The sequence below is a fragment of the Rutilus rutilus genome, assembly GCF_951802725.1.
Source record: "Rutilus rutilus genome assembly, chromosome: 3".
Classification (NCBI taxonomy): Eukaryota; Metazoa; Chordata; class Actinopteri; order Cypriniformes; family Leuciscidae; genus Rutilus; species Rutilus rutilus.
The window spans coordinates 8,104,720-8,116,083 of record NC_140211.1 but is presented as its reverse complement, the minus strand read 5'-3'; the positions used below and the strand labels follow the sequence as shown (position 1 = coordinate 8,116,083).

At 39.6% G+C, this 11,364-nt stretch overlaps 1 protein-coding gene across 1 annotated transcript; it reads right to left on the bottom strand.

The window, feature by feature from the left end:
* Positions 1–1,187: 1,187 nt before the first annotated feature.
* On the bottom strand, positions 1,188–10,289 carry LOC311287808 (uncharacterized protein). The gene is made up of 3 exons (XM_084404874.1): positions 10,113–10,289; positions 8,227–8,991; positions 1,188–6,770 (listed from the first exon to the last, which is right to left on the bottom strand). Exons 1-3 carry the CDS (start codon positions 10,144–10,146, stop codon positions 1,345–1,347), a joined length of 6,225 nt encoding a protein of 2,074 aa, XP_084261000.1. The 5' UTR covers positions 10,147–10,289; the 3' UTR covers positions 1,188–1,344.
* Between the last annotated feature and the right edge of the window lie 1,075 nt (positions 10,290–11,364).

The window sequence follows — 11,364 nt, the reverse complement described above, 5'->3', positions numbered from 1 at the left end:
GGTAATTGCAGTGAATTTAGGCTAATTGTCAAGAGGTTTTATCATCCATTAGAGATAGCAGGGTTTACTACACATACAATAAGCATGCCAATGAATGCACATCTGTCTAGTAGTTTAAGAGGAAACTGACATTTGAAGTTTCTGCTGATGAAATGATGCTAGCATGGCCATGTTCATTACCTTAAAAAGCTATAGTGCAGATAATGACTAGAAAACCCAAAATTGCAATTAATGGGCAAATGAAAGAAGTCGACTAATGCACTCAGACGGACACACTTTCAATTAGATTGCATATTATTTTCGTCTAATTGAAGTGCTTTCCTAAAGTCTAACAATGTTGGTCTTATAAAATAAAATCTGTATTTGATGTCATAAGTGATAAATTATAGATTCTTTCAAAAGACTTGAAAATAGACCCATTCAGACACATATAAATGTCGTGGGGGAAACGACACGCTGTTGAGGAATTATTTTTGAAACATTTCATCTGTTTGACGCGCGTAATAGCGAGGCGGAGGAATACTATCCTCGCGTAATTACCACAGATTATATGTAAGCGTTTGGGTTTTCTGTGTGTGGGCCATAAAAGAGAATTTCATTTTAAATGTGTGTTTTCACTCGATGGGAAGGGTTTCCCTTTCAGACGAAACTGACCAGTATTTTTTAAGGTAATAATTTACCTGTCAGGATCGCAGCGGAAGCACAGCAAGGCGCCACTTCACTGAGGCACTAATGGAAAATACTACATTCTGTTTATGTTCCGGAGAATCCCTGAATATGCTTGAATCGGTGTTAAATGTGAGTAATTTGTCGTATTTATATCTTTCCAATCTCGCAACACATTATGAGGAGATCGGCTTCTTTATGATTCATTTTTAGACTGAAATGATCGTTAAACATAAAAAAAAGTTATGTTTAGGCCTACGTGAGGCGTTTTGGAAATGAACCATGCACTTTACTCATTGTATTGTATTACAAAGAGAGAAAATAGCGTATTCTTCCTCATATTTGCTAATAAATTAGCTAAAGATTATAAAATACTGTGAAAAGCAGTATTGTTAGTGAAACGACCTAGTGGAACTTTTAGTACAAGTGCGCCACCGTCTGTTAAGAGTGTGAATTACATACTTGCATGTTTGCTGTAGTTCGGCCTACTCTATTGTACATAAACACATTTTGCTCTAAAGTCTTTTGAAAATCTTGTTTATTTTCATTTTTACTCCTAAACACATAAATATTGTTTAAAGCCAAGAATGTCAAGACAATCTACCAGATAGGTCTATATCATAATTTAAATGTCATTCACAGTCATTAAGGCTCTCTTTAAATTCCCAACACTCTTTTTCAGTCCAGTTTGAAGTAACATCCATTGTTTACTCCAAGCATCTCCTCAACCTTCTCCAACAACTTAACCACGTGAGATTCCCGATATCTGTTGTCAAGCACGTGGCATCTATTCCCACACCTCCGAACCAGCCGCTCCAGGTCACCGTTTCTCTTCACGTGCTGTTGGCCGCTCTCTCCTAAAGTTTCCCCCCAGGTGAGCAGAACAATAGTGTGGCTCCATGATGTTTCTCCTAACGCTGATACGGTACGTTCCACTGCACGCTTGTACTGACCAGTGAAGGATAAATAAGCGGGAATCACCAGGATGAATGCATGCGGTCCAGGTTGACACAGAGAGACACTTTGAGAGAGATGTTTTTGAAACGTGCCTTTACTGTCAATCCCAGATCTCCATTTCAGGCCCTGAGGCTCTACAATAGTGACTTGCCTGCCGGAAATCTCTCCTCTCCAAGGGTTGCATCCATTTGCATCAGGCCCCACGATGGTGCATCTCGCTGGATGACGGGACGACCAGGAGTCTCCTAAAAGCATAAGCCTTAGATCAGACACGGGCCGGGGTGAACGTCCAGTAGGTTGGAAATTGATGCTTGAAGATTCAAAGAAGTCTTCCTCACTTTCGCCTTCAGAATTTTCAATCTCACCATCTTCCTCATTCTGCTTGGCCTTCAGAATTCGTTTAACCCTCTCCGATCTGTTGTTTGCACAGTTTTTAGTAGCCAACACCAATCGCTCTTCACATCTTGTGTCTTTTGCATCGCAAATGCCACCATCCACTCCTATTTCTTGATGCATTCGATGGATGTCTTCACCTTCCATTTGTTTCCCATTCATTTCAGCGCTGTTTGTCCATGGGCGATACTCTGAAGAAGGCTCTTTGTGTATCAATTTGAGCTCTGTGTTATACAAATACTTCTCCCATTTCTCAAGTTCCTCTCGCTTCTTTTCCAGCTTGTCTTGTTCATTATTTACCTCCTGCGTTCTGCCGTCCAGTTGGTTTTGACGTTCCTCAAGCTCCTTTTCTCTCACGTCTAGTGTTGATTTTAGGAGCTCTAACATTTGGGCTTTGGCCTCAAAATCGCTCTCTTTGTTCTTTAGATCTAATGCTTGGTTCTGCAGAAATTTGTTTTTATTATCTTTCGTAGCGAGCTCCAGTTCCAGCTGACGCAGGTCTGTTTCTCTGGTGTCTAAAGAGCGTTCTCTGTCTTTCAAAACATCCTGCTGTTTCTTCAGACCGCGTAACAAGTCTTCATGCTGTTCTTCCCGTTTTTGCATGACTTGCTCTCTTTTCTCTAAATAGATTTCTTCACTTTTCAGCTTTTGCTCTCTTTGAGAAAGCACGTCTTCGCCTTTTATCAGCTCTTGCTCCCTTTTTCCTAACGCTTCTCTAATGCTGTCAAGCTCCAGGTCATGTTCATGCTGAGTATTATCCCGTTTTTCCATGTCTCGTTGTTGCTCCATCAGCCTTTGACCTTTGAGTTCAAGTTCTTGCTCCCTTTCTTGTAATCCTTTTATTTTTTGCAGAAGATCATTTTCCTCATTGCTCAACTCGGCTTGCCGTTTCTCTGCGCTGTGTTTGTTATTTTCAAGTTCCTCTGAGCTCTTTAAAAGTTCATGGGTTTTTACTTCCCACATCTGCTCTCGTTTATTAAGCTCATTTTCTCTCGTTTCCAGATTTGCTCTGAGCATCTCCAAGGATTTTTCTTCTCCCTTAAGCCTGTGTTGTTCTTTAACAAATGTCTCCTCCATTTCAAACAGCTCTTGCTCTCTCCTTTCTATCTGCTCTCTACGATTTTCCATATTTTTCTCCTGCTTTTCAGTCAGGTCTTTCATTTCCAACTCCTTGTTCTCCAATATCCTCTCCATTGCTTGTAGTTCATCCTTTCGACATTTTATCTGCTGCTCTTGCTCCTTTAATTTTTCCTCTCGAACCATAAGCTCTTCTGCTCTTTTCTCAACCTCTTCTCTCATTCTCATCAGATCTACAGCTAAACGTTCGTTATTCTGGCCCTCGTTTTCCAGATTCTTCTCCTCTTCTCTAATCCTGTACATTTGCACCTCCAAATCCTGCTTTTCATCTGTTAGCGCTTGTTCTCTCCTATTAATTTCACCCTCTCTAGTTAACAAATCTTGTTTGTTTTGAGCTAATTTCTCTTCTTTCTTTTCTACCTCCCTCTCTCTCCTGCAAAGCTCTTGTTCTTTCACCGTCTCATGCTCTTCATGCCTTTCCCTCAGTCTTTTCTCATAATACACCTTCATGTCTTGCATATCACTCTCTTTCTCTTTCTCCTTCTCCTCCAGCTGCCGTTTTAACTCGTCTAGCTGTTGTTCTAACCCGTTCATTTCTTTCATCTGTATCTCATAGCGCTCCACTGAAGTCTTCAACTGAGTCTGAAGTCCCTCACACTTGCACTTCAGCTCTTCGAATTCTTTCTCCAGTTCTGCGTTCACGTTTTGTAGGGCGTCGTTACGCATTTGCTCTTTACTATGCTGTTGTTTTAGCTCTTCTGAGCGTCTTTCAGTGTCTGCGTGTTGCTGTTGTAACTGACTGATGATATTCTCTTTCATCTCAATTATTACTCTTGTTTCCTCATACTGTTTCTTTATATTTTCCATCTCCTTTTCCATCACCGTATTCTTTCTTTTGTAGACCTCCATCTTTATGTCAAACTCCTCCTCTAGAAGTTTTAGTTGAACAGCACCTTGTTCAGTATTTGCTTGAATGCTGTTTTTCAACGTTTCTATGTCTCTTATATGCTTTTCATTGATTGCTTGCAGCAGTGTGTCTTTTTCCATATCTCCCTGATTTAATTTGGTTATTTCTTCATCTTTTGTTTGTAGCTCCTCCTCTAAATGTTTTAGGTGAGCTGCACTTTCCTCAATATGTGCTTGAATACTCTCTCTTAACTTTTCAATGTCTTTTTGTTTTTCGCAAATATTTTCCCGCAGTGTGTTCATTTCTCTGTCTTTCTCCAGGTCTCTTGCTCTTAATTGGATTATTTCCTCATCTTTTATTTTGAATTCGTCATTTAAACGTTTCAATTGAGCTGCACTTTCTTCAATATTTGACTGAATGCTGTCTTTCAATTTTTCAGCGTCCTGCTGTTGGCCAAAAATATTCTTCTTAAGTGTGTTAATTTCATTGTCTTTCTCCAGGTCTCTTTGTTTTAATTTGGTTATTTCCTCCTCTTTTATTTTCAGCTCTTCCTCTAAATGCTTCAGTTGAGCCGCACTTTCTTCAGTATGCGACTCAATACAGTCTCTTAACTTTTCAATGTCTTTCTGTTTTTCACCAATGTTTTGCCTAAGAATGTCAATTTCTCTTTCTTTCTCCTGGTCTCTCTGTCTTAATTTTTCATTTTCCTCTTCTTTTACTTCGAATTCCTCCTGTTGATGTTTTAGTTGAGCTGCGTTTTCTTCAATATGTGCCTGAACACTGTCTTTTAACTTTTCAATGTCATTTTGTTGTTCGCTAATGTTTTGCTTTAGTTTGTCAATGTATTTGTCATTCTCTAGGTTTCTTTGTTTTAACTTGTCAATTTCATCTTCTTTTGCTTTCAACTCTTCCTCCAAAACTTTAAGTTCTGCTGTGTGTTTATCAGTATTTGCCTGGACAGTGTCTTTTAACTTTTCTGTATCCCTCTGTTTTTCGGTAATGTTTTGCTTCAGTGTCTCCAATTCTCTGTCCTTTTCCTGATCTCTTTGTCTCAATTTGACTATTTCGTCGTCTTTTTGCTGAAGCTTCTCTTGCGTTTCAGCATTTCGAATCAGCTCTTTTTCCTTCTCTCTCATCGTTCGCTCTATTTCTTTGTCTTTCCCTACAAGTTTATCTATGAGCGTGTTGTATTTCTCCATAACGTCTCCATGCATTTCTCTCTCGGCTTCAGTTGTTTTCACTTGCTCTCGATAGGACATTCGTAGCTGCTCCATCTCTTTTGTCATCATCTCTATTACCTCTCTCAGCTTGTCCATCTCTTTCTCTCTCTTCTCAACCTTTTCCCTGAATATCTCACCTTGTTCTCTTTCTCTGCTCTCTGCCTTAAGTTTCACCTCCTCGATTTCTCTTAAAATGTTTTCAATTTGACTGTCCTTCTCTTTCAGTTTGCTCTCCATCTCTTGCTTTTGCTGCCTGGCCTCTTCTTCGTACCTGCGTTGTGATGCATCCATCTCTTTTTGAGTTTCCTCAGCCTTTCCTCTCATCCTATCATTCTCTTTCTCAGCATCCAACAATTTGTTTTTAAGTTCATTCTTCTCGTCCAAGTGTGCTCGCTGAATTTCGGCCTCTCTCTCTTTTCGTTCTTGCTCTTTCGCGGCACCCAAGCGCTCCAGTTCTAGCAGTTTAATTTGAAGCTCGTCCACTTTCTCTTTAAGTTCTTCCCCCTCGCGCTCTCGTTCCTCTAATATCATTAGCAGTTGCTCTTTCTCTTTCAGTACCTGATGGTGAGTCACTGTGACTTTGCTTATTTCAGTGTTCAGGTCTTGTATCTCTCGCTCCTTGTCTTCCGTTAACCACGCCATCCTCTCCTCCAGCTCGCCCATCATACTTCTCCTGTCGTCTTCGCCTTTGTACGGCGCCTCTTCCCTCTCGGCCTTCCCGGGAGACTGCACTTTGTCCTTCTTGCGTCTTTCGAAGAACCACCGAATGCTCTTGACCTCTCGTTCCTTCATCTTCTTCAATTCTTCGTCCTGCCGTTGAAGCTTCTCGCCAAACTCCTTGATCTTCATTTGAAATTTTTCATTTTTTTGTCTTCCTAACTCTTGAATCTCATGCACTAGTGGCGAGAAGGCCTCGCATCGATTTCCCGCCACCATCTTTTCAATCTTCTCCAGAAGTTCCGTTATTTGTGTCTTGGAATTCCGAGGTTCCAAATAAGAATTGCTGCTGATGACGTGGAACCTATTTGAACATCGTTCCACCAGCCAGCGAAGTTCCTTTCCTCCTCCTTGTATGTGCTGCTCAATCGTGACTCCCTCTCGTAGCTGGTCGCCCCTCGTGAACAGAAGATACGTATGTCTCCAAACCGTCTCCCCCAGAAGCTCCAAGTGCTCCCGCACCGACTGGGCTTGGACAAACGCATCTACGCGCAACGTCAAAAGAAACGCGTGAGGCCCGGGAGGACATAGCATCACACTCATTCCGATCTCTCGCTTCACTCTCTCTGGAGTTGTTCCCTCCGGTCCGCCCTCCCATCCCGGCACATCCACCACCGTCACCAGTCTGTTAGAAACCTCCATCTGCTGTCTCGAACACTCCTCCGTCGCCTCTCCGCTTTGAAAGTATCCCGGTCCTCCGAGGATGGCGTTCCCAGCCGAGCTTTTCCCCGTCTCTCTCTCTCCCAGCAGAACCAGTCTCAGCTCCGGGAGACGCCGTGAACCTCTGGAGAAGAGATTCCTCTCATCCATGTCTTCAGTTTGAGTATTATCGTCTAGCAGGGACAGGAGACACAATAAACAGAAACAACTAAATGAAGTGGTTACTTGTGAATAATGACTTTTGTTGACATATCATTTAGATGCATTTTTATTATTAAGTCTTTTTGCCAAACAAAGGTTATCTACATCACTGTGTTAATGTATTATGTAGGCCTATATTCAGATCTTACAAAATTGTAGTGCTTACATGCATTCAAGTCACATTTCGAATTTACGTAATTCCATAATTTGGATTCACATAACGATTCATTTTAAATGTTCAGTTTTTTTTTTTTTTTAAGGAGAAAAAGATTGTTTGCTGTAACAGCACTAATATACATGTGACTGTTTTTAACCACATATTAATGCTGACAAATAAATAATTTGACAAATCTTTTAGTTGCTCCTACTCATCTTGTTCCAAACTAGTGTGTTGTTTTGTGTGAGGAACAATGCTGATTTACATGAGTGACATCACACCTAGTGCAATGTGTGTAAATGGGCCAAGCTTGAATTAAACTCAAGCATGAATTATGTTTTAAGCTATGGTGGACTGGAAGATTTTTCCATATTAGTCATATAGGTATTTTTATGTTTTTTCTTGTATGGTACTTTTGTTTGTTTGCTTGTTTTGTTTTGCAGTGTGTGAAAAAGTGCAATATTAACTTTGTGTGTGTGTGTGTGTGTGTGTTTCACAGATGTATATGAATACATACGCATTTAGAACAACATGAGGTGAGTAAATCATGACAAAATGTTCATTTCTAGGTGATGAAAATGTGCCTTGTACACTGCCGTAGCAAAATTAATGGAATTAAGTTTTAAAGTAATAGAAATTTCTATAGTGAAAACAAGTATCCCAAACTCACAGTTAAAAATTTGTTTTGTCTTCTGCAAATACCATAAAGTCATTTTGATGCACTGCAAAAAGTACTTTTATCTTGTTTTCCAGTCCAAAATTAAGATGCATGATATTCTGAAAAAAATTATAATATAATAATATAATATATATAATAATAATAATAATATATTGTATATTATAAAATATGATATTCCCAAAATACAGTGAGTTTAGGCTTAAAAAAAAAAAAAAAAATCACTTACACCCTTGGTTTACTTTTTTTAAGCATATATTAATTTCATTTAGATACATTAAGGCTTAATATCTTATGTAATTTTGCTTCTAAAGTAAATGAAGTATCTCAATTTAACCCTTAATCCTCTGTTCGGGTCATTTTGACCCAAACAAATGTTATTTATATATTTAAAACAACAAAACAAGTGTTCATCTTAGTAGAACAAGACAAAAATACTAAGGAAGAACACTTTTCACATGCATTGTATTTATATGATATTTGTATTTTTGTAATTAAATTTTTGCCATGAAAATAGCCTTAGATGCTGACATGGCATTAAATAAATCTATCTATCTATCATCTATCTATCTCTTTTCGCATGCCGTCCACTCACTCGTCAGCACGGCTCTGATGGTTCCTCTGTGCGTCTGCGCCTCCATCAGCCTCTGTTTCTTCCTCCTTTCTCTCGCCCTCCGTTTACTCTCCACATCCAGCTCCAGAAGCAGCACATCCATCTCATAATATCTCCCTCCTCTCTCTCCGACCAGCTCATCCAACTTCTTCATCAGTTCCTTCACCTGCGATCCATCATCGACACGCCTCTTGTTCTCCAGAACGTGAAACCGGTTCCCACATCGTTCCAGGAGCCTCTGGAAGGCCTTGCCGCCGTTTCGAATCCTCTGTTCGATGGGAACGGAGCCCAGTTCGTCCCCGCGTGTGAACAGCACCAGTGTGTGATCCCACACCGCTTTTCCCAGAAGCTCCAGGTGCTCCTCGATCTGCTGATGGTAGTCGGCTGTCACTGACGTACAGGATCGCACCACTAGTAGAACGGCATGAGGGCCTGGCGGACACAAGGACATGCTTCGCTTCGTTTCTCTCCTCACCCAACCGGGAGTCCCGTTCACCGGATAGTACCATTCCCATCCTGGTGTGTCCACAACCGTGATGCGCCTTCCCTCCACATCAGCGCGCCTCTTCACACACTCCTCGGTCGGTTTATTCGGCTCAAACCCTCCTGCCAGGCCTAGAATGGTATTTCCAGCTGAGCTCTTCCCGGCACCTTTGCGGCCGAGTAAAACCACACGAAGTTCAGGAAGAGGAGACGGCTGGTGACTAAGACTTCCTCCATTCGCCTCAACTGTCTGCGGCCTCCTGTCTGTGACGGATAGGTAATGTTTAGTTTTAATGCACTGCCGTTCAAAAGTAATTCATGCTTTCATTCAGCAAGGATGTATTAAATTGGGCAAAGGTGATTTTAAAGACATTTATAATGTACAAAACATTTCAATTTGAACAAATGCTGTTCTTTTGAACTCTCTGTTCATCAAAGAATCATGAAAAAAATGTATCATAGTTTCTACAAAAATATAATAAACATTGAAAATAATCAGAAATCATCATATTAGAATGTGACACTGAAGAATGGAGTAATGATGATGAACATTCAGCTTTGATCACAGGAATAAATTACATCTTAATATATTCAATTAGATCAATTGTTTTTACTGTATTTTTTATCAAAAAAAATGCTGCCTTGTTGAGCATAAGAGACTTTAAAAAAACATTTAAAAAATCTTACTGCACTCAAACTTCCGAATGGTAGTATATATGTATGTATTTTATATTTAAATAAGTGTAATTTTTGATTATATTATATATATAAAAAAAAAAAGTTTACAGTTGTCATATCACTGTCTTTTTAGTGAGACAAAGCCTGAATCTCCCTTTGGAAGAAGATATTATGCAGTGACCCCAAAAGTTATTTACAGACCTAAGCCACACTTAAACATATCTGAGTTTTTATTGCATTAGATAGCAAAATATTAAAGCAAGTATCATTCATTTAAAGTATGATAGCAAAAACACACCTTTCAAGCAAAACATTTGACATAAAGCCATTTGGGTGTTGAAAATGAGTCAGTCCGTACACTCTCAGAAAGAAAAGGTACAAAAGCTGTTAGTGGGGCAGTACCAAAGGTACTAATATGTTTAAGTACTAACATGTACCTTTAAGGTACTAATATGCAGCCATTAGGGGTAAATAAGGTCCAAAAATGTACCTTTTGAAAAGAGGTTCCTCTTATTCCTGAGTATTGTGACCCTTTGTGTTGGTTTGTCGTTAGTAAATGAAAAAAAGGCTCTGAAGATACAAACACTTGCTTTGATATATATCGTTTGTCTCATAATGCAAAGAAGTTCAGACATGTTTTCACAGATGTGTGCATGTGTACATCAGCTTCAGTGGTCTCTCTTCAATCATGATCATACTTTGCTCACCCAAGAACGAGGGATCCTCCTTCTGTTTCTCCATCTCTGTCTGTCTGTCTGTCTTCGTCCTCCTTCGCTCGTCGTTGTGAGCTGTATTGTTTTACATTGGCATCGGTTTACGCCTCAGTATCTTTCAAGCGTAATCGATTCACTTCCTATATGCATGGAACGACAGCAGAGCGGAACAAAGCGCTGAACGTGGAAGCTTTTGTTCACGTGACTAACCTGTGGTTTTCTGAAACTCGCACAGGAAATGCCATGTTCTGCTCGCATGGGTTTGGCGGAAATCAAAAGGAGCCTTGTGGTCAGTGTTGCTCATTTCAGATGTGCATTATAGCTCTATATCATAAAGCTTTGTTTCGAATCATTATTTGGTCATCAGGAAGGCTCATTTGTGTTTTATGTTGTTGTATTTCAGGGGAAGTGTCTTGATCAGGTATATATGCATATAATAACATAACATATATGCTCACAACCCTAACCTTTTAGTTTTGGCCCACCAAAAATGTTCATGAAAAGCCCATTTATAAGCCGTGGACTGCATCCACCCTCTGTTATGCAACTAGATGTAACTTGCTAAGGTCAAACTGCTTTGACAAGCACTCGTATTGTACCAAAAGCATTACATCTTCAGAATTAAAGTTCATGGTGAAAGAAAGTTGCCTGTTCTCCAATGTAAAGGTGAGCTCATGCCTGTGACTCATAGTCTCCCAAAGCATCCGAAGGGGTCTGAACAGCATGTTTTCCCTCAGAAACATTGGCAAAATGCGATTTTTCCATATAGAATGCCTGAAGCAATGACTCGAACCGCCCATTAGAGCCATAATGCAGTGCAAAAATGGACATTAGAAAATGGAACAAGATGAAATGCTCTTATATTCTATGCTTAATATCTTATGCATCATCTTCTGCTTCTCAGGTGAATACATCTTGCTTTAAGGATGTCTAGATGTTTTTTACTGGTAAGCAAAGAGACTGATCTGATGAAGAGTAACTGTTTACTGTAGAAATACAGAAAGCCGTTCAGTATTATAACTCATAGATGTACTTATACTGCCATACAAAGGCCATATCCAGTCATTTTGAAGCACTGGGATTTAGAAAAAATGGCTTTGATGTTATTATGATTGATTTTTATATACATTTTTCAACTTTTTTTTATCGGATCACAATCTAAGAGACACTATTTCAGTCATATATCAGTAAAATTATGATTTTTATTGAAAGTTACTATGGTTTGCCTTTTTACAGCAATATAGCA